At 55.1% G+C, this 23,068-nt stretch overlaps 1 protein-coding gene across 2 annotated transcripts; it reads right to left on the reverse strand.

Moving 5' to 3' along the window:
• Window positions 1-93: 93 nt before the first annotated feature.
• On the reverse strand, window positions 94-21,159 carry Cdc42bpg (CDC42 binding protein kinase gamma). Of its 2 annotated transcripts, none has more exons than XM_021152063.3 (37): window positions 20,895-21,159; window positions 18,548-18,639; window positions 18,383-18,466; window positions 17,937-18,032; window positions 17,396-17,544; window positions 15,249-15,342; window positions 14,915-15,115; window positions 14,567-14,815; window positions 13,961-14,040; window positions 12,883-12,980; window positions 12,704-12,784; window positions 12,406-12,512; window positions 12,131-12,310; window positions 11,837-11,917; window positions 11,585-11,706; window positions 11,422-11,497; window positions 11,112-11,218; window positions 10,922-11,036; window positions 10,431-10,579; window positions 10,266-10,354; window positions 9,968-10,020; window positions 9,780-9,878; window positions 9,641-9,700; window positions 9,285-9,390; window positions 8,906-9,039; window positions 8,686-8,825; window positions 8,518-8,599; window positions 7,627-7,843; window positions 6,075-6,137; window positions 5,374-5,973; window positions 4,443-4,540; window positions 4,286-4,370; window positions 4,050-4,170; window positions 3,842-3,959; window positions 3,541-3,664; window positions 3,338-3,423; window positions 94-1,227 (listed from the first exon to the last, which is right to left on the reverse strand). In XM_021152063.3, the coding sequence occupies exons 1-37, from the start codon at window positions 21,052-21,054 to the stop codon at window positions 1,171-1,173; spliced, it is 4,653 nt and encodes a 1,550-aa protein (XP_021007722.1). In that variant the 5' UTR covers window positions 21,055-21,159; the 3' UTR covers window positions 94-1,170. The 2 variants fall into 2 exon arrangements, with proteins under 2 accessions (XP_021007722.1, XP_021007721.1); XM_021152062.3 differs by having other exon boundaries at window positions 3,338-3,426.
• Window positions 21,160-23,068: the final 1,909 nt, after the last annotated feature.

A 23,068-nucleotide genomic window follows, 5' to 3' on the forward strand; every position in this document is an offset into this window, starting at 1 on the left:
AGAGGCCAGCTCTCAACTGTCCGCGATCCCCACCACTCCTCCTCCTTCCACACTCCATTTTTGCACAGCAAGACATACCTAGGCAAGGAGACAGCAGCTTATAAAGTTGGCTTTATTGGTTCTTGTCACATCATGGAGCATCGGAGCCTATCCCTCCCAGGAACATGGCGTTTAAAGAGATAAATACTTCTTTCACTCCCCACCCTGTAGCAGGGTGAGGTTTAATAAAAATAGCAATATAATAACAATAATAGTGACTGTGATCAATAATAAAATGCCCCCTATGTTCCCCTAATACACTTGGTAGATTGAAGCTTCCAGAAAAGGACCCCTCTTGCTGGGAAGGGCCAAAGTGTGCCTGGAGATCTTTAGTGGTCCCCGCAGGGTGACTATCTCCCACCAAGAAGCCCTTATAAATACCCTCCCATCCCCTCCCTGCCTAGGAACCATTTTTCCTGGACGGATAAGCTAGCAATGGTCCTGCTCTCAATCTCAAGCCCCATCCCAGAGAAAAGTTCTCGGGTCTGGGTTCTCCCCTGGCTCACTCTCCCTCCCCTCCTCTCTCAGGCATCCTCCTCATCACATGTTTTGGCCTTCTCTCTTCTTTTCAGGTTAGCATCCATCTTCTGATTACATCACCTCCTCTTCCCTCCCTTTGCTCCGGCGCTGCCTTCTCCCCTCTCTCACTTGCCTCGTTCCCCCTTTTCTATCCTTTCCCTGCCAATCAGAGCCCATATCCCAGCCTGACCCTGAGCAGAGACTTGCATGTTCCACGTCTGCCTCAGCCTGGGCCAGGCTGCACAGACAAGACACCAGCATACTCCCAAGGACCTGCCCCTCCATTCCTCATCCTGACTCCTAACAGCTTCCCTGGGACTGGCCCTGTGAAGCACAGCTTTGGCACAATCTTCCCTGGGCACCAGAGCCACGGCACTCCCAGAGGCCCGTGTAGGCCTGTGTTGGAAGCCTAGGGGAATAGCAGGAATGGGGCAAGGAGTCAGACCTCTATTCCTGGGGACCCAGGCGTGCCGTGCTCTTACCCCTCCACCCAGGCTCTCCCTGAGTCTGAATTTCAGCACATCCCGGACCAGCCGGAGTATGGCATCCTGTAAGCTCTTTGCTTCCTCATTCCTTCTGTCTTGGGAATGGGGTGGGCACTGCCAGAGGGCATCAGGGGGAGCTCTCTGACTCAGGATCTGGAGGGAGACTTCGGGGCCGTTCTGAGACCTGGAGGGAAGAACAGGACGTTAGATGGGAAAAGGGACAGAGGTCTCAAAGGACCCAGCGCTTGCAGTAGCAGGACCCTAGAGGAAACTACACTGAAGGTGTGGGGGAAGAGTCCTCCTAGAATCCAAAACTGCAGCAAGCAAACCCAGGGTCTTGGTTGTTCACTCCATCCCGTATTCAGCCAAAACCATGTTTTAGCGCAGGCAGAAAAATGAAAACTGACCCCAACCACCATGGACACCCCCTGCCCCAGCTGAATGAAAGACAAGCTTAGAGGACAGGCCTCAGCAACCTGGGTGTGGGGCGCATGCGCATGCCTGCAATCCCAGCACTCAGAAGGCAGAGGCAGGCAGGAGAACCACATGTTCAAAGCTAGCCTGAGCTACATGAGACCATTTTTATTTTTTTGGTTTTTTTGTTTTTTTTGTTTTTTCGAGACAGGGTTTCTCTGTATAGTCCTGGCTGTCCTGGAACTCACTTTGTAGACCAGGCTGGCCTCGAACTCAGAAATCCGCCTGCCTCTGCCTCCCGAGTGCTGGGATTAAAGGCGTGCGCCACCACGCCCAGCGAGACCATTTTTAAAAAGGAAGAGAAGGAAGGGAGAGAGGGAGGGAGAGAGGGAGGGAGGGAGGGAGGGAGGGAGGGAGGGAGGGAGGAAAGAGAAGGGAGGAAAAAGGAAAAAAGGAAAGAAGGAAGGAAGGAAGGAAGGAAGGAAGGAAGGAAGGAAAGAAGGAAGGCCACAGCACAGGAGCCAAAATGGCAGAGGTGTTGGTAGTAGTGATGTTTGGCCATGTGGCCAAAACTGCGTTAAAGGTAACAGTGGCGGGCAGGCAGCCTGAGCACTGAAGGCAGAAAAAGCATTCAAAGGAGAGAGACCAGCAGAGGCAAGAGCTGGAGTGTGTAAAAGAAAACGGCAGGGTGGGGATCCGAGTGGCTTTGGTCTGACTGGACTGTGAGGACAGCTGGAGGGTGAGTGAGGGCCTCCCCGGCACAAAATAGGTTGTTTCCATCTAAGTTCCTCCACATCTTTAGGCAGAGTCTCTGTTAAGACTGTAGCTTAGGAGCCGGGCGTGGTGGCGCACGCCTTTAATCCCAGCACTCGGGAGGCAGAGGCAGGCGAATTTCTGAGTTCGAGGCCAGCCTGGTCTACAAAGTGAGTGCCAGGACAGCCAGGGCTACACAGAAAAACCCTGTCTCGAAAAACCAAAAAAAAAAAAAAAGAAAAGAAAAAAAAAAAACTGTAGCTTAGGTTAGGCATGGTGGTGCATGCCTTTAACCCCAGCACTCAGTAGGCAGAGGCAGGAGGATCTCGTTCAATTCAAGGCCAGCCTAGTCTACACATCAAGTTCCAGAACAGCCAGGACTAAGTAGAAAGACCCCATCTCAACTCCCAAAACAAAACAGTGACAATGTTTGCATAGCATGAACAGCACTCTTATGTTTGGCCCCAGCACTGCAAAAAAACCACAGTATATATTTTTAATTCTAGGCCTTGGGAAATGGCTCAGTAGGCAGGGCCAGTTCAGCAGATAAAAACGATTGCCACAGCTCTGAAAGCCTCACACTGAGCCCCAGAACCCAGGGAAAGAGCCGGACGGACGCAGCGGCACACGTCCATAATCCCAGCATTCTTCTGGGGAGAGGGGTCAGAGATAGGGACAGTAGCTGGAAGGCATGTGCCAGTCTGGAGCACACGGAACAGAAATGAGAGATGCTGTCTTAGAGACAAGGTAGAAGGAAAGACCCAGCTCTTGTTAGTGTCCCCTGGCCTCCACATGTGCAGTGTGGCACGCAGCAGGTGCTGCACCCGCACACTTGTTACACACACAATCCCCAGAGCTCCGTTACGGGGCACGCCTCCCATGCGTCTGGCACTGTGAGGTATCATCACCTCACACACCTATCACAGGGACACCTTCAGTTTGCAGGTGGGACAAGCTCAGGGGGAGTGGTCTTTCCTGATTGGAGCATACAGCTAGGGCTTGGGGAGCCAAGAGTTGTAGATGTGTCCACCGTCTCAGAGGTGACCACTTCCTGTCCCAGTGCAGAGCTTACCCAGAAAGTGCCTAAACTTTGAATGGGAGAAGGAAAGCCCTACCCATTGGCTCACCTGTATCAGGGATGCTGCAGGGCTCAGGGACCCCTGGGGGCAGGACACTGATTCGCTGGACAGAGATGTCCAAGGTTTCCTCTTCACTACTGGCAGGAGTAGGGAGACAGAAGGACAAAATGCCTGGTCAGATCTAAGGGCTCGGAAGGCGTGGGAAGATGGAGGAGGCATCTGAGTACTGGAAGATGAAGGGCTGCCCTTACACGGGTCTGTTTCTCCAGAGAGATCATCACTGCCTGTGGACACTGGCCGCCGAAATGCCTCTGAGAAGCTGTGGGGCCGCTGCGGCCCGGAGCTGCGGGCACCTCTGCTCTTCTGTTCCTGAGCCTATGGGGAACAGTGTTCAAGGGCTAGGACCAGGAAGCTCACACCATGGGAACTCAGCTACTGCCAAGGATGTCAGAGGGATGAGTCATCTGCCTCAGCAGTCAAGCAATCAACAAAAGAAGCCTGTGATTGGACCAATGACTACAGGGTGTTTGTGATTGGTTCCAGAGGACTCACCCGGGTCCCGTCCCTGGTGCTAGACTTTCCCTCCGTAGGGCCCACATGCACCAGGTGGTTGAAGTTGGTGGGCGGCGAGATGAACTTGGAGCGCACAAAAGGGTCCTTCAGCATCTCCCTGGAGGCAGAGGGTGTGTAGGTGCAGGGCTAGCCTCACCCCGCCCCCAAGAACAGAAAGTCCCACCCAGCAGCCGCAGCCACTCCACACCTGCGCTGCTGCTGTCGCAGCTCATCAGACACCCGGAAGAAGAAGCGGCGCTTGCTCTTGGTGCGGAACAGCTGGCGCCGGCTGTTGTCTGTGAGGTCGGGAATGTCAAACTCGTCCTTCTCTGTGGAAAGTCAGGGAGCGGGAAGGTGCTCACATGTCCCAGCCGGCCAGGGCACAAGCTCACACTTGTGCACAGGTAAACACACACAGATGTAAGCAGATATATATGCCCTCACCTGCCAATGGATTCCTGAGGTAGGTCAGGCGGACCTTCTCGGTGCCATAAAGGAACAAGGAGCCTTCTGGATTCAGGGGTCTCACCTGAGACGGAACACACAGATGTCAGGCCATGTCACCCACTGCACCCGACCCACGATCTGGGCTGACCTTCACCTTCTTGAGCGGCACAGTCTGTACCCATTCTGCTCTCCTCACGTCAAACACATCAATGGCATTTTCACTGAACACTGTTAGGTAGGGCGCTGTGTAACCTGTAGGTGGGAAACAGCCTGTAGTGTGTAGCCCTGGGCAAGCCAGGTCCCTCTCTGAGCCTGTTTCTTCTGTCCCACAGGGAGCCGGTCCCGCCCAACTCCATAACAGATGAGCTAATAGCCAGCCCTCACTACATGCCCACACAGCTGCAAATGCTTGTCATGTTTGTCCTCTCTTAACTCTCCGGCAGCTCCAGGCAGGAGCAGGCACTATAATCACCCTAATCTTGGACATTAGCTGAGGTCATGGAAATCTTAGCAAAGCAGTGGTCAAGGTCATACCGCTGGGGAGGGACAGGAGATGCGGCCAGTGGCAGTCTGTGTTACATGTAACCCCAGGCCTCACCACAGACGAGCCTCTGCTCAGAAAGGACACTGTCCCCTGTCCTTCCTCTGACCCATCAGATTGGCTACAAGTGACCACACCAGCCCATGCCTCTCCTCCATTCATTTGTTCATTCCCAACAAGCCTAGCCCCCAGGGTGTGCCTGCCCATGCTGGCTGGCTGAAGGACCCAATCCTAGCCTGTTCTACAGGCCCCAGTGCATAAACGCAGTCAAAAGTGGATGACGAGACCCAGAACAGAGGTCTGAACCAAGAGGTGGCATGAGGAGGAGTCAGAGTGCAGTGGTGCAGAGGGAGGGAATCAAAGGCGGCACTCGGGATGCGACTGTCGGTTACAGAGCAGCTAACTACCCGGCTGGAGCTGCCACTCAAGTTGGCCCGGTAGAGAATGGAGTGAGGAAGGCCCTAGGCAAGCTACTCAGGACACAAAATAGTCACAGGACCCCCAGGGCCTGACCCCACCCTGCCAAGCCCTCTACCAGCCTTACCCCAGCCAGTGGGTGCCGATGGCCACAGTAGCTCATGGCTTCGTGACTTGCGGCCAGAGCTATCCACGTAGACGCCGGCAGTGGCGAAGAGCAGCAGGAGCTCGCTGAGGCTGAGCTCCACAGCACCCAGTGCCTCACCTAGGCCCCCACGGGACGCAGGTAGCTCCTCGGCCACCAGGCCAGTTCCCAGCGCTAAGGGTGCAGCCTCATTGAGTAGCGGGTAGAGAGCAAAGGTGCCTGCGGCGCCCACACAGAGCCGATCACCCAGCAAGCCCAGGCTCTGCACCGGGGCTGGTGCTTGCAGCTCTCGGATGCGGCGCTGCCAGGGCCCTGGTCCTGGTCCCAGCTGGTAACAGAGAACTTGGCGTTTGACTGCCACACAGAGCACTGGAGTCCGGGCCTGCAGGATGCGCCCTGCGACCAAAGCCTGACAGCCTCGGGATTCGGGGATTTTGGCACCTGCCACCTCAGCACTCTCCAGTTCGTCCAGGGCGAAGAGGCGCACACTGGGGCCACGGCCACAGAGCACAGCCAGGAGGCCAGCGGCAGAGCTCACAGCCAACCGCTGCACCCGGCGGCAGTCTCCCACCTGGAAGATGTCTGTGGTGTTGGCGGGAGAGAGGAGCGTGTAGCGCGTGGGTAAGCAGCAGTGGCTGCCTGTGCTGCCCAGCCCACCCACACCTGGGCCAGCCCTCTGGTACCATTGCTGTGAAGATGGATCACAAACAACCCCTCCTCAGTGCCCAGGGCAAGACGCTCTTGGTCTGACAGAGGAAGAGAGGTCAGAGGTCAGAGACACCTGTCCAGTGACACCTGTCCTTACTGGTCTTCAGTTTCTCTTGAGGATTGGTGACCCATACATTGCTGACACACCCCATTCTTAGCCCCTTCTTGCTCACAGTTTACACTGGCTGTAATGAGAAAGGGCCTTGGTGACTGGGGTCAGGGTTGAAGGCTACTACCTTGAGCTGTGACATTCTGGGTAAGCCTCACTCTCTGGTTCCTAACTGACCCAGGGTACCCACAGTCTTTGCTGGGACCCCTAACTGGGGTACCTGCAAGCTGGAGCTGGCTCAGGCCTCATGAACCCTAGACAGCTCTGCACCCACCCCTTGCCCACCCAGCTGCCAGGAAGAAAGTCATCAGAGCCTTAATAGTCTTTCTGTGAAGACAGTGTCTTACTCCATCATCCAGGCTGGCCTATAACTCACTATGTAGCTAGCTGGAGCTGGCACGAGTCTGAGCTAATCTTTCTGTTTGGTTGTTGCTGTTGTTTTCCTGAAGCAGGTTTGTATATATTATACAGTTCAGGCTGCACTTGACTCCCTACGTGGATGAGGCTGGCTTTGAACCTGCATCCTCCTGTGGCCCCTCCCCAGTGCTGGATTTACAGATGTGTGTGGCACCGCTCAAGTCCAACTTGTTTGTGTATGTGTGTATAATTTTTTTCAAAGAATTATTTTACGTGTATGTGTGCTTTGCCTGCCTGCATGTCTGTGCATTGCGTGTGAGCCTGGTGCCAGTGGAGGATCGAAGAATGTTCTAGTGAGTGCTGGGAACTGAGCCCAGGACCTCCGGAGGAGCAGCCAGTGCTTCTAACCACTGGAAGAGCACTCCAACCGAGTGTTTGGTTGGTTGGTTGAAGCTACTTCTTAGCTAAGGGTGAGCTGAGCTCCTGACCCTTCTGCTTGTTCTTGCACGTGCTGAGTAGACACGCATGCACTAGGCCACGCCTGGTGGTTGTGATTTGTGAGACAAGGTCTCCACATGTGGCTCACCTCAGCCTTTATACTCTGAAGCCTTCTGCCTCAGCCCCCCAGGCCATCTCTGTTTCTCCCTAAAACCTCTGTTCCTTCCATTTATTTGAGATTCTCTTAGAAAAAGGAAAACCAGCTGGGAGTGGTAGTGCACACCTGTAACTCCCTGGTACTTTGGAGGCAGAGGCAGGCAAATCTCTGTGAGTGCCAGGCCAGCCTGGTCTACATGGTGAGTTCCCCGACAGCCAGGGCTATAGAGCAGATCCTGTCTCGAAAAGCCAAACAATAACAACAAAAGAGAGAGCCAGAGCCCACATTAGTGAGGTGGGAGAAGCCAGGCTGCCTGGCTCAGAGGCTGTGTGCAAGGTGGAACCCACAGCTGCTGGCTGAGAGAATGGCTGTTGCGCTTGGGACTAGTCTAGGCCAATGCCTCCTTACAGGCCTGACCTTCCCCTTAGGCCACTCAAGAGTGACAGCCCTTCAGCACACGACTTACCAATGACAGCAGCACAGAGCGCATGAGGCAGCAGTGGCAGCCCATTGTCATAGGCCTCCTTGAGTGTGTACACCGGTCGGGGTCTTGGACGTGCATCCAGTAGCAGCCGCTGCAGCTCCCCCAGCACCTGAAGCCAACGCTCCCGCTCCCCCTCATTCTCTGCCAGCAGCAGCACAGTGCATGTGGTTGGTGGCACTGTCAGCTGGGAGGCTGTCACCTGTGGACAGGGAGTCAGGCTGGAGGGCTATGGCTGAGAGCCAGCCAGCCACCTGTCCTCCTTCCTTCCTTCACTTGCTGATGTTTGTAAGCATTGACAGCCAGCTAGCTGGCTGTGGTGCCAGGCAGGGAGGGTGTCAGACGAGCAATAGCAATCCCTGAGCCTAGTGACGGCACCATAACGGGAAGGATAAGCACGGTAAGGATGCAGAGTAGAATCCCTAAAGCAGGCCTAGGGGACAAGCCCACCACCCAGGGTTAGCGAACCTGGGGACAAGGTACTGGGCCTGGAGGGTGCTGGCAATTCTGTGCAGAGATGAGACTGAGGAGGAGGCTTTATACACAAACGCAGGGCTAGAAGGAACAGGGTATAGCCCTAGGAGAAAGGGACTCCAGAGTGGAGGGCTGAGGGCATCTGCAGGCTCAATGGCCAGGTGGCTCAGAGTATTGCTTGAGAACCTCCTGAGGGTACTGGGAAGGCATCAAGGCTTTGGAAACAAAACAGGAAATAGCCAGATTGCTGTGTGGCAAGCTCACGGTGGCTGGCTTTGGACAGAGAGCATGTGGCAGTGAGGTGGCTGGCAGAGGGACAGAGTGGAGATAGAACAGTAACCAAGACAGGGTCAGCACAGGGAGAGAGATGGAGGCTGGGTCCATCCTGCCCTGAGCGCTCACCCTGAAGATGCGTGGCAGGTCCTTGGATTGGGCATGAATGACATCTGGGGCCAAGACAGGAGTGGCTGAGAACTGGGGGTCCCTGGGAGGTACAAAGGACACATGAGATACCGCCCCAGATTGAACTCACTACCCATGACTTGTCCCGTGTCACTGTCTGGGACCTACCTTAGATCCAAGGCCTGCAGGAGGACCCCACTGGCCAGGCTGCCTCGAGGGTCAGGAGCATCAAACAACAACAGGCGGGAGTCACTGAGAGCAGCGTATACCCGCTGCCAGCCCCGACGGACACCTGAGGGCCGCGGCACCTAGTGGGAAGACAGGCATGGAGGGCTGCACAGGTCCTCACTCCCATGCCCATCCTCCTCAGCCCTCAGCCACAGCTCACCGACAGGAAGCCCTCATAGGCAGTCCCTGTGCCTGTTTCGGGGTGCACCCCCAAGGCTGTACGGAGGAGTTCAGGGGGCACAGGGCAGGGTGGGGCTTGTGATGCGCAAGCTGAGTGACAGAAGTAGCCACAGACTGTGGAGAGATGGAGAATTTGGGAGGGATAAAGCAAGCCAGGCAGTGAGCCTTCCCAGACAGCTCCCTTGGGGCTAACACCTCCTGAACTGTCACCCATTGCCATCGAGTGAGATAGGAGTAACTAAATTGGAGAGCTTGATAAGAGACGTGAGTGCTGTCAGGTTGAGAAGAGCCTGGGTATGTCAGGGTCAGACCTGGGGGCTACGGTGTGACGGGAGAGCCTGAAGGACAAGTGTTCTTACTGTCACAGCCCAGGCCCTGGCGGCCCAGGCCCAGCATCAGCGAGGTGCAGCGGAGACACTTGGTAGGGGATGGAAAACTCCGGGGACGCAGGGTGTGTGAGCCGGGCTGTGAAAGAGTACACACTGTCAACATGCTCCAGCGCCTCCCAGTACCCTGTGCTCTATCTCAAAGGGTCAAGTGGCCAAGAGGCTGAGCCAGTCCGCAGTGTCAACTCTGAGCATCTGAGAGGTCACGGCAGAAAACCAGCACCAGCACCACCTAAACATGGCCTCGTAGGGTCCCAGTGTCCCAGAGGGGTTCTGGGGACGGGCTGAATGGCTCGCTATCCTGCTGTCCTGCCCCTCTGGCCACTGACCTTAGCAGGAAGACCTTCGGCAGGGGTGGTGGTGGCTGTAGGCACCCTGGGGAACACACTCTGCAGAAAATGAATGAGCGAGTGAGGAGGGGGTGGGGGAGAAGCCCCGCCCCGCCTGAGGATCAGTGTGGATTCTCACCCCCATGCGCAGACTGCGGCGGCCCTCTGGCCTCAGCTCTGCTTCGGCTCCAGACCTTGGGCCCTCTCCTGAATTGCCAGGGTCCTTGGCAGAATCCTTCTGGAAATCAATGAAGGTGGAAGAAAGTCAGGGCCACCATGTTTCTCATCAGCACTCCTCCCTAGCTAGTCCCTCTGCCTGGATCTTACCTCTGTGTTCCAGAAGGACAGGAGAGGGATGAGGGAAGTGGAGGGCCTGGCATCTGTAGACAGAGGGTAAAAGTTACTGAGGTTGTCGCCCTGGGACTGAGGGACCAGGGTGGGTGGGGCTCAGTTTCCACCTCAGTAAGATACAGGTGTGGCACCCAGCAGTGTTCAGTGAGAGCTGAGTGACAGACAGGTCCGGTGTGGGAGGGACAGATCTGTCTCATCTAGGTGCAGCTGTCACGGGATCTCCCTAGTCTTCATGAGAGTGGAGCTGGGGATTGGCTCCAGGGTAGGCACTCACCCCCTGGTCCTCGAGCTTGCAGTTCCTCCCGGAGCTCAGCCACCTCCTGCTGCAGGGTCTGACTTTGCTTCTCAGCCTCCTGTAGGCGGCTGGGGGAAGAGGGCAATGGCTCACCCCAGGCCTCTGAAGGAACTCCACTCCAGTAGTATCCGCCCATGGCCTCACCGTTCAGCCTGCCGCTGAGCCTCCTGCACCTGCGTCAGCCGCTCCTGCAGACCCTGCTTGGCACGGATCTCAGCTTCCAGTGCTGACTGAAGCTCTAGCCGGGCTGAGGCCTCCATCTTCTGCAGCCTCCGAGCCTTCCACTGGTGATCCTGGGAGCAACCGAGGGTACTCCTGTAAGATGCTCTCTGGGACTGACAGCTTCAGAGACTCCCTCCCTTCCTCCTTGCTTCCCACTAAAACATGCCTCGCATGCTGCCTGGCCAGACTCAAAGACCCAACTCTCCTCACCCCTCAGCATAAACCTAGAGCCTTGGGGAATGACAAGATGGCTCAGAAGACAGAGGTGTGCTGCCAAACCTGGCAACTTGAAATCAATCTCTGGGAACCCGCATGGTAGAAGGAGAGAAGTGACTCCCTATAAGCTGCCTTTTGACCGCTACACACACACACACACACACACACACACACGGCTCATGTGCAACGGGGCTCACCAGAGGTCGGGTAGGGAGTGTCTGCGTGCCCACGTTCCTCAAGGACTCCAGCTCCTCAGCCATCTTAGTAGCCAAGGCCTGCAGGTAGCCTCTCGAGACTTTCTCATCATTCACCCTGAATAGGAATGGGCTGTGTGTCATGGTCTGGGTTCTCAGCCATCCCAGGCCCCACCAGGCTCCATGTCCCTACCAGCTGAGGATGTCAGCAATCTGAGCCTCCCAGTTGCTCTCAGTCTCCCGCCGTTCACCCTCCAAACGCTGCTTGCTCTGTAGCTCCAGTTCCAGCTCTTCTGCCAGCTGAGGCCACAGAGGACGGGGGCTCAGTCCTCAAGTGGCCCTTGTAGCCCCAGATGTCTACAAGTTGCCCTCTCCCTGCTAGTCTCCCCACAGATCACCTACCATCCTGAACCCTGTAGAAGCCCACATGCTACAGCAGCTGAGACCCTGGAGCTCTGCCCTGACCCTGCTGACCCAGCCTGTCCTTTGTCTACCCTTCTCACCCGTTCCTGCTCCCGGCTCAGCCGCTGGTTTTCCTCCTGCAGTCGGGACAGAACCTCCTCTTTCCCAACACTGATCCTGGGGAAGAGAGGGCCAAGGAGACAGAGCTGACTCCCAGGCCGGCCCTGCCCTGTCCCCTCCTGGCTGCCCCTACCATGCACTCACCCTTGGCTGCAGGCATGCTCCAGCTGCTCCCTCAGAGCCGCCACTTCCTTCCTCAGCTGGGCCTCTTGAGACTGACCCTCAGGAGATCCTATGCCGTTCGTCTCAGGGGCTGCATGGACGGTCTTGACCATGTGGAGAGGGGGCAAGGCAGGGGCTTGAGAAGCCATGGTCTACCCTACCCTGGGACAAGGGTCTGCTCCGAGGACTCTAAGGAGGAGAGTGTCTGCGACCAAAGGAGAGAAGCTTCCATACCTTGGCCTGTGAAGATTCTTGTTTACATTGTTCCTGGAGCCGCGTCACCTCCTGACTCAGGGTGGTCACCTGGCCTTCGAGCTGTGATTGGGCACAGGAACAAAGTAATGTCAACCCTGACCATCTAATCCTCTTCGTGTCATCCTGACGTAAACTCACATCCAGCAGCAAACACAGGTAGCCCCAGGTACCTATCTCACCACCAGGCCCTGTCCAGTGTAAGCAGCCCCACAGGGTGCTAACCACACCGGTTCCCAACACTCTGAACTCTCCCACTGCCTCTCCATCACCAACCTCTCTCCGGACAACCCAGGCTTCCTCCAGCTGGGAGTTCAGGGCCTGGATCTGGCTCGCTGCAGCTGCCTCTCTCTCCTGGGCTTCCCACAGCCTCTGCAGGAATTCTTCCTGCCGGTTCTGCGCTTGGCACAGTTCAGCATCCTGCGCTCGCAATGCTGCCTGAGCTTCAGTCAGCTCCTGAGGACCAGGGTAAGAAGGACAAAGCCAAGTCAGAGAGCTGACCTCAGGGACACGGAACCCTAGGCCACTCACTCACCTCACCCAGTGCTCACCTGCTGGAGGCGGTCCTTCTCCTGTTGTAGTTGGATGTTTGGGGCTGGGCTTCTAGCATGGAGGCCATCAGTTTGTGAGAGGGAGGCCTTGCTGTCCCTCAGTGTCTCTGTCAGAAATAGTCATTGAGACTCGCACACAGAACAACTCCACCTCAGCCAGGCATTCTGTGTGTAGGATCTCAGAGAACTTTCTCCACAGAGAAGGTCTACTTCCCCACAATCACATAGCATATACAGAGCAGGACAGAGCTGGGACCCAGGAAGGAGCTAAGGGCTTCTAGGAACAGGAAAGTGATACCTGCCAGTTTCTCCTGAAGAACCTGTACTTCCTTCTGAAGCCGCACAAGCTCCTGGGGCTGCAATGGGCCATGCAGGGGCTCTGGCAAGAGAAGGGCCTCTGGGTGAGTAGCCAGGCCTTCAGCAATCTACCCCTCACCCTGGCCTGACAGGCTCAGCCTGGCCCAGCTGCCCCTGTACCTTGACACTTGTGGCTGAGCTCCACTTTCACCTGCTCCACACAGTGGGGCTTCCCCTCTGGGGCAGCCATTAGCTCTGAGCTCTGCTCATCAATGGGGCTGAGAGGGGACAAAGGAGCACAGTTAGCAGAAAACCATCCTCATGGACCAACTGTCCATCCACCCAAGAAACACCCTGGCACATCGATCCAGACCCAGGTCCTGGGCTCCATGCTGAGAAGAGAACCACTAGACCATACCCCGCCTTTGGGGCTATACACGTGACCTTGGACAGCAATGGGTAATCTGAACTGCAGTTTTCTAACAGGAAAGTGGAGGTAACAAGGCCTTGCCCGGCAGTGGTGGCATACACCTTTAATCCCAGAACTCAGGAGGCAGAGGCAGGTGCATCTCTAAGTTCAAGGCCAGCCTGGTCTACAGATCAAGTTCTAGGACAGCCAGGACTACACAGAGAAACCCTGTCTCAAAAATCCAACCAACCAATCAAAACCAACAAGGCTCATGTGACGGCTCCCCAGGGAGCAGGGAGCTGTCTCAGCTGGCTAAGGTGCCAGTTGCCTGAGCGCCTGACTCCATCCCTGGGACCCACAAGTTGTTCTCTGCCCTCTACCAGTGCACTGTGGTACACCATGCCCATATGCATAGAGGTATTATTATGCAAATAAATTAATGTAAAGGAAGAAATCAAGCAAGTTAACAAGGTGAGATGAGCCTGCAGCTCTACATCCAATGTCCCATCGCCCCTCAGGGCACCGTCAGAGCACAACTTCCACCCGCGCCTCTCTCAAGTCTCAGGACAACCCAATTTGAGGCAATAATGCTCCCACCCATTTTACAGAGGCCAATGAGGCTGGACAGGAGAGGCTCTCCATAGCCTCTGCTATGAATCTAGTGCATTCAAAAGTCTGTCACACAGTACAGTCACATGTCCCAGGGGCAGAGCCACCCGTGACTCTGGTTGACCCTGAGGACAGAGGACTGAGGAGTGTCAATGCTGAAGCCATTCAGTCCCTTCCCACGGGGCTGTAATGAGCCACACATGTCCCTAGCTTCCCAGCAGCTATAAGGACCAGACTCACCTGCCTGAGGTGTAAGTGAAGCCAACAAATGGCAGGTGGTGGCCTGAGAAGGCACTGTGGGAGGATGGAGGCAGCGTCTCCTACAGAAGTGGGAAGGAGAGTCAGAGCCACAGACCAAGTGAGAACCAGAAGAGACCCATGGACTAGACATTTACCGGGGAATAACACAAGGGACCACAATTCCCATGAGCCTTTGAATTCAAGGTCTCCAAGGGGCTGCAGGGAATTTCCTCTTTTTTTTTTTTTTTTTAAGACAGGGTTTCTCTGTGTAGCCCTGGCTGTCCTGGAACTCGCTCTGTAGACCAGGCTGGTCTAGAACTCAGAAATCTCTCTGCCTCTGCCCCCCAAGTGCTGGGATTAAAGGCGTGAGCCATCACTGCCCGGCATGAATTTCCTCTTATATACGAACTACGGTTAATAGGATAACAACTAAGGTCAAAGGGCTTTCATTTGGTACAATCCACCACGCTGGTGAGCCAGCCACGGTAAGCCCTAACTCTCATGAGCCTCAGGGGTTGAAGCCTTTTAACTGCTCTAGAGAACATCGGGGGTTCCCATAGCTCAGAGGGCCAAGCCAAGCCTCTTATAGAGACATCTGTCACTCACTGGACGGTTGAGGGTATCATCATCCACGTCGAAGTTGGAGGTATCCATCGGCCCACGAAGCTCAGGGATGTATGGAGCTGTGCTGGTTGCAAGCCTCTCCCAATCGACCCCTTCAAAGAAGGGGTGCTTCCGGAAGTCGTCCAGCCCACCACGACCCAGCCGCTCCTCCTGACGGCACAGCAGCTGTCGGATCAGGTCCTGGGCACTAGCAGGCACATCAGGAACATCCGCAGGGAACTGGAGGTGGTCCTGTGGTTCAAAGGAGGTGCAGGTCAGGCTCAAAGTCCAGCTGGTCTCAAGTTACCTGCAATCACACAATGTAGGGGTTCCCGGGCCACACAGTCAGACCTCGTGGTTCATGATCTTGCCGTAGGTTTCTACCAGAGATTCTGCATAAAAGGGTGTTTCCCCAAAGAGCAGCTCATAGGCGCAGACTCCCAGTGACCACCAGTCACACTGTGGGCCGTAGTGGCCCTTGCCTTCCTCCATGGCCTGTAGGATCTCAGGAGAGATGTAGTCCGGGGTCCCAACTGCGACTGATGAATCCACCTGTGTTAGGGGTGTTGGTACCATGAGGCCACAGGACTGGAGCCAGCACCCTACCCTCCAGGAACCCCTACCTGGAACCCGATGTCCCTGCACTTGGCTGTATCCTTGGCTCAATTCTAGGTGGGCTCCTTACCATGCCATTGTTGTTGAGACGCAGGCAGGAGCCAAAGTCTGCCAGGCGGATGTGGCCATTCATGTCCAGCAGGATGTTGTCAGGCTTCACATCCCTGAAGGATGGTGGAAGAGTGCGGGCTTGGTGTGTGTGTTCAGACATGAGCCTGATGCATGCTTGTACATGCTCCTGTCCTGTGTACATGCTCACACATGCACCTGTGTGTACACGCTCACACATGCTCCTGTGTATGTAATGCTCACACATGCACCTGTGTGTGTACACGCTCCCACATGCACCTGTGTGTATACGCTCACACATGCTCCTGTGTATGTAATGCTCACACATGCTCCTGTGTATGTAATGCTCACACATGCTCCTGTGTGTGTAATGCTCACACATGCTCCTGTGCATGTAATGCTCACACATGCTCCTGTGCATGTAATGCTCACACATGCTCCTGTGCGTGTAATGCTCACACATGCTCCTGTGTGTGTAATGCTCACACATGCTCCTGTGTGTGTAATGCTCACACATGCTCCTGTGCGTGTAATGCTCACACATGCTCCTGTGTGTGTAATGCTCACACATGCTCCTGTGTGTGTAATGCTCACACATGCTCCTATGTAATGCTCACACATGCTCCTGTGTATGTAATGCTCACACATGCTCCTGTGCGTGTAATGCTCACACATGCTCCTGTGCGTGTAATGCTCACACATGCTCCTGTGCATGTAATGCTCACACATGCTCCTGTGCATGTAATGCTCACACATGCTCCTGTGTATGTAATGCTCACACATGCTCCTGTGTATGTAATGCTCACACATGCACCTGTGTGTGTAATGCTCACACATGCACCTGTGTGTGTAATGCTCACACATGCTCCTGTGCGTGTAATGCTCACACATGCTCCTGTGCGTGTAATGCTCACACATGCTCCTGTGCATGTAATGCTCACACATGCTCCTGTGTGTGTAATGCTCACACATGCTCCTGTGTGTGTAATGCTCACACATGCTCCTGTGCATGTAATGCTCACACATGCTCCTGTGTATGTAATGCTCACACATGCACCTGTGTGTGTACACGCTCACACATGCTCCTGTGTATGTAATGCTCACACATGCTCCTGTGTGTGTAATGCTCACACATGCTCCTGTGCGTGTAATGCTCACACATGCTCCTGTGCATGTAATGCTCACACATGCTCCTGTGCATGTAATGCTCACACATGCTCCTGTGTGTGTAATGCTCACACATGCTCCTGTGTATGTAATGCTCACACATGCTCCTGTGTATGTAATGCTCACACATGCACCTGTGTGTGTAATGCTCACACATGCTCCTGTGTATGTAATGCTCACACATGCTCCTGTGTGTGTAATGCTCACACATGCTCCTGTGTATGTAATGCTCACACATGCTCCTGTGTATGTAATGCTCACACATGCTCCTGTGTATGTAATGCTCACACATGCACCTGTGTGTGTACACGCTCCCACATGCACCTGTGTGTGTAATGCTCACACATGCTCCTGTGTATGTAATGCTCACACATGCTCCTGTGTGTGTAATGCTCACACATGCACCTGTGTGTATACGCTCACACATGCTCCTGTGTGTGTAATGCTCACACATGCTCCTGTGTATGTAATGCTCACACATGCTCCTGTGTATGTAATGCTCACACATGCTCCTGTGTATGTAATGCTCACACATGCTCCTGTGTGTATACGCTCACACATGCTCCTGTGTGTGTACACACTCACATGCACCTGTGTGTACACGCTCACACATGCACCTGTGTGTGTAATGCTCACACATGCACCTGTGTGTGTAATGCTCACACATGCACCTGTGTGTGTAATGCTCACACATGCACCTGTGTGTGTACACGCTCACACATGCTCCTGTGTGTGTAATGCTCACACATGTTCCTGTGCATACATGCTCATTCATATTCCTGTGTGTGTACACGTGGGGGATGCAGGAGTCAGATGTCCTGAATGGTAACACATTCTGCCACCATGAGTTGGGTGGGTTTGAGCCAGGGGCTTACCTGCTCTGAGCTCTGACTTCCTCAACTGTAAGATAGGCACACTGGCAAGCCCTCCCACAGGGCTTTAGGGAGGAAGACTGGGAAATGACACAGCTTGGGGCCCCACCTGTGGACATAGCCCAGCTGGTGCAGTGAGTGGATGGCCAGAACCATCTCAGCCAGATAGAACTGGGCCAGCTCAGGTGGGAGGCGGTCCTCAAAGCGGCTCAGCAGCGTGAGAAGGTCCCCGCCGGCGTAGTAGTCCATCACCAGGTACTGGAGGGCAGTGTGTAGAGCCAAGAGTCAGACTCAGAATGAGGACACCTGTCGACCTCACATTGGCTCTTGGGGGGCTCTGAGAAGCCAGGGCTAAGCAGCATCCCTGAGGCTAGCTCCTTTTTCTTCTCTTTTCTTTTGAGAGGGTCTTACAATGTAGTTCTGGCTGTCCTGGAACTCACTATGTAGAACAAACTATCCTTGAACTCACAGAGAGATCTGACTGTCTCTTCCTCCCAAGTGCTAGGATTAAAAGGTGTGTCCCACCATGCCCAGGAAGTGGCCAGCTCTTAAGCAGAGCTAAGGAAGGAGGGTGTAGGCCAGGAGATGGTGAAAGAGCGGCCTTTTCTTTTATCCCTGGCAAGGCTCCTCCACTACCCAAAGATCCTCACCAGGTACTCCTCATCCTGGAAGGCGTAGTGCAGAGCAGTCACCCAGCGGCTGTCTCCCTTCACTAGAACATCTCGCTCCTCCCGGAAACAGGCCGTCTGAAGCAGGTTTGAAGAGCAGAGCAGGGGGGGACAATGGGATCAGCTCCCAGGAACTCCCCCTTTACCAGCTCAGGGAATGGAGAACACAAAAGCCTAGAGACTCTGATCAAAGGAACAGCTCTGCTCAACCACAGGCTGGGCTAGCCTTGGACGAACCTGCGCCCAGGCTTTCTGGTGTTGGGCCTCATTATTCCCATAAAAAGAATAGGGCAATCCCTTCATCTTAAGTAAAGTTTACTGTGAGGGGTGAGAGACAGGTGACTCTTGGGAGTGGCCCCGCCCCTTCTCCTGGCAGCAAGCATACCTTCACCTACCCGTTTGTAGTGTACACTTGACCCCAAACTGACCTCAGCCCTCTTCAGCATCTCCCACTTATGCAGCATCTTCATGGCAAAGATCCGGCCACTGCCCCTCTGCCTCACCACGGCAACCTGAGGGGATGAAGCAAGGTCTGGTCTAGACCACACCAAGTGCAAGGCCCCTCCTCCTCACCCACCCCAAGGCTTACTTACCTCCCCAAAGGCCCCTCTGCCAATCACCTTCAAGATCTCAAAGTCATCTCTCTGTAGACGCAGCTCTTTCACTTTTGTTACAAAGGGGCTGGCTGAGGGGACAGAGCGGACAGAGGGGGGTGGGGTTCCTTACAATCTCCCATGAGATTAGGACAGGGATGACTCTCCCAGAGACAACCCAGCCGAGGGACAGATGAGAAGCAGGGACTATTTAGTCATGATACAAGCATGGTGAGGGTCCTGACTCAGTGGACCACCTAGCTTCAGAACCTTCCTGGGCTCTAGACTCCAGGTAGTCTCTCTGAGGCCCAGAGGGACCTTGTGGTCTTCTTTAGCCAGGGGCCTAACACCCTAGAGACAATAAAGACAGCACTCTCACCTCTAGTTCCCTCGCAGCCTTTGACCCCTCAAGGCCAGCCCAGGGGCCTATCTGGGAAACTGGATAGGTGACATTCTTTGTCCCCAGAAAGTTTCTCTGTCATTCAGGAACTGTGGGCCTGGGTCTGGGGACCCTGTAGCACAGAGCAATCTGGCTGGAGGTGAGGCCTGGGGTATCCCCTGAGGGCAGGGAGGACACTTTCTACAGTGCTCCAGAAAGACAGGCTCTGTTTTCCCCAAGTGGGGCCTCTGGGTCAGGAACAGATACCAGCCTGCTCAGGTACTCACAAGACACACAAACAGGGCCAAAAACTTCACCTGGTGCCCAATGCCAGCACCTGAGGGTGTGAGCACGCAGGATTCCTTCCAGGCTCGAGAGCCCTGCCACTTAGAGCCCTGCCTCCCTCTCTGGATGGGGCTTATACAGGCAGGAACCTCCTCCTGCATCACAGTCTGTTTGCCCCACCACCACCTCCGCAAGGGCTAGGTCCAGCCACTCCCAGGCTCTCCCCATAACTGAAGTGGCTGTAGGCCAGGGGGAAGGGCACCGAGTCTTGGGAAATGATGAAGACAGGAGTGACCAGTGAGGACTGGGGGACATCTACAATCTGGCACCTTGCCTCAGTTTCCCCCTGCCAGAAGGTAAACTCCCTGCCAGCTGGGCGGGCCTGTGGGTGGGACAGAGAGCTGTTCCACAGGTTTATCAGGCAGAACCCCCACAGCGGGGGAGGTGTGCAAACCTCACTACAGAAATTAATTGTCTCTTCCCAGGTTTATGCATGGAGCCAGGGAGGAGCAGCTGCCAGCCTGCAGAGCTGTCAGAGGGTGACCACCAGCCACATTGGCCAAACTTGGTGCCCAGATCCAACCTCCTGGACAGGATGCCTAATACCTTTGTCTTGCCAGAAGGGGTGGGGGCTCTGGGCAGGAGCAGGGACAAGTTGGGGCAAGAGAGGTGTGAGTCACGCCCAGCCTTGGAGTTACCTCGGGAGATGTCAACAGACATCCCCTGTGTTGGGGTCCCAAGCAGAGGTGCCAGAGGCAGGCAGGGAAAAACACACATATGTGTAAACACACACACACATGTGCCGCATGCACACACCCAGGTACAGGTGTCATGTGGGAGTGATGACAAATCAGACACTTGTATAACACAGAAGAGTCACAGAGAAACAGGCAGGCAACGGGGGCAGGGCCGTCTAACTGCTCTCACCCCAGAAAGAAATGGCAGGACTGGCTGGTAGACCCCCATCCATATTTGGCCTAGCCTTGTGTCTGACCATAGCTCAGGAGCACCAGGAACTCTGATCGCCTACTGGGTAAACACCCCATGTTTCAGGCCCAATTCCCATGCCCTCCCCACCAAAGCTTGGCCAGGTGTGTCCAGTGCCCACATTAGGTTTAGGATCACCCTAGATCAGCCATTCCCAAGGGTTCAGACGAATCAAATAAAACCACTTCTAATAAGACCCCAAATCCTCCAAAGGGGTTGAGGTTGGTTCTTGGTCCCAGCTAGGGACTGAAGTAAGGAGAACTTGTCTGCAAGGTGAAGGACGAGGACTTTTGCGTGTGTGACAGGTGAGAGGGGTTCTAGAACAAAGTGCCTGTCCTCTTGAAGAACGGAGGAAATAGAGAACGTCTGTATGTTTATGTCACACAAAACGGTGTCCGCCTGAATGTATGTTCTAGGTAGAGCATGAGGTGACCGTTGTGAGAGATGTGTATTGGCAACACGTCTGGGGTCTGTAGCAGGGTGTGTGGGAAGTGTACCTTATGTACCTGTCTCTGGGAGTTTGAAGGAAGGTGCAGGTGAGCGAGCGGGCTGTGGAGACCAATGGCAAGCGTTAGATACAGCACAATGGGGAAGTTTCTGGAATATGCCATCCCCGGGAAAAGGTCTGGGGGCACAAAGCTCCAGGTGTTGTCGTCCCTCCAGCCTCCCTTCCCGGGTGTTGCCCGGACCACTCACCCCAGCTCAGAAACTGCGCCACGTTACGCTCCCGGCGCAGGGGGGCGCTGCTGAGCTCGTGGTGCACCCCCAGCAGCAGATCCAGGAGGCCGTCGAGCCCTGGGCTGCCACCAGCCTCGCCCCGTACCAGCTGCTCCAGCGCACGCAGCCGCTGCTCCATGGCTGCCGCTGGAGCCCCGAAACCCGGGCTAGAGCCAGGCCGCCCGCATGCCCCGTCCGTCCGTCCGTCCGGCGGTCCGTCTGTGGTTCCGTGGCTCGTTCTGGGCGGCTTCCCCCCTCCCTCCCGCCCTCCCCGCTGTCACCTTCCTCGGTCGCCACCCGCGCTCCTTCACCTGGCCGCCCGCCCCGCCCTCCAAGCCCGCCCCCGACGGACGGGCAGGTGCGCGCCGGCCAATGGGAGCCGCGGCTAAAGGTGAAGGTGGGAAGGCGGAGGCGCGCGGGGGCGGGGCCGACCCTCGTCCAGGAAGTGGGGGGGCGGGCCACGAAAAGTAACTCCTGGGCGGGGTTGGAGGGGGTCCGTTGGGGTCGCAAAAGGCCCCTCTGATCACAGTGCCACCCCAGTCCCAGCGCCACCTAGACCCTCTTGAGACACTAACCTAGATGGAGCCTAGCGCAACTTCCCGCGGGACCCGGCCAGCGGCCTGTCCCTTAGCCAGGCCAGAGGGGCTAGGGACGGTTGCGGCCCTGAAGCCGGATGGGAGTTGTAGTCCGCTCTCGCCTCGGTTTGCAAGCGGCGCTAAGGCAACACACCCATCTACCCCCAAAAGTTTCTGATCTCCTTTAAATCCTTAAAACTAACCCAGAGACATGTAGTTGAGGTAGGATGAGTACACTCATTTAGCATATCTACACTGCGGCTTTGGAAGGCTGAGGGTAGGGGGTCTCTGAAACTAGATTCTCGTGTGGACCTAGATGGGACCGATTTTTAAGGCTTTGGCGGGAACAAGGCCCTGAACTGGAACGTGGAGGGCACAAGAAGTTTGAGATGTGCTGATGGAGGCAAAGGAGGAGGAGGTGCTGGCTGTGTCCAGGGAGGTTTTTTATTTCTGGCCATCTGTGCTGGTCTTGATGGTGACAGGCCAGATACCAAAGAGAAGAGTGCTCTGGTGTCTTTTGAACAACTCGTTTACAGGCCTACTTAGAGGGCTTGCCTCTCCTTCCAGACTGCAAGCTGGAGACCTGACAGGATCAAGTCATCAGCGTTGAGGGAGGAAGCATTCTGCATGTTTGCAGGGGCAAAGTGAGTGGCACACTCAAATCCCATCTAACGGGGTTTAGAAACATTGCGGGGGTATGTTGGGGTGGTGGTGTGGGAGTGCATGCCTTTAATCCCAGCACTTGGGAAGCAAAAACAGGTAGATCTCTGGGATCCAGGCCAGCCTGGTCTACAGAGTGAGTTCCAGGACAGCCAGGGCTGTTACAGAGAAACCCTGTTAAAACAAACAAACAAACAAACAAAAAACCAAACCAACCAACCAACCAACCAACCACTGTAGGTCTCTCATTTGATCTTTACAGAAGCCCCTTCTCCATGAGGTCCACAATTTGAAATGGGGAAAACACAAGCATATATTTCTTTCCAGATCTATCAGGCTGGGAAAGAGACTCAGGATTCAAATTCAATGTCATGGCACTGCCAAGGGAGGGTCGGGGAAGGCAGACTGGAGTTTGTATTTACGGTTTTTGTTGGTGGTGGTGTTTTTATCCTCTCATATAAACTAGGCTGATCTGGAACACACTATGTAGTCAAGAATGACCCAGAATTCCCAGGTGTACTGCTTCAGCTTCCTAGTCTTTAGGTTTCAGGGTGAATTGATGGAGCCCACTGGCTCTCTGAGGGATCTGAACCTCCTCAGCACAGGGCAGGGCTGAGGCCCACAGAAGCCACAAGGAGGCGCCAGAGACCAGGGGAGGAATGAGTGTCTAGTATTTGCAAGTCGTCATGGAGAACTAGGAGGCTGGGACCCGGTCCTGTAATGCTGATTCTCTAGTCACAAGGGTCAGTCAAGGGCCAACTGCCCAGGCCTCCGCTCTTGGCAAGCTCCTTGCATCAACTTCCCCAAGACCCTTAACCTCTTTGAAAGCTGAATTCTGAGAAAATTCCAACCCCAAGCAGGCTTCAACGCCATACCAGAGTGGAAGAGAGAGGCTGGAGCTGGGACTCATTTGAATTG

Source organism: Mus caroli, unplaced genomic scaffold, assembly GCF_978045245.1.
Source record: "Mus caroli unplaced genomic scaffold, Mus_caroli_1 scaffold_20, whole genome shotgun sequence".
Classification (NCBI taxonomy): Eukaryota; Metazoa; Chordata; class Mammalia; order Rodentia; family Muridae; genus Mus; species Mus caroli.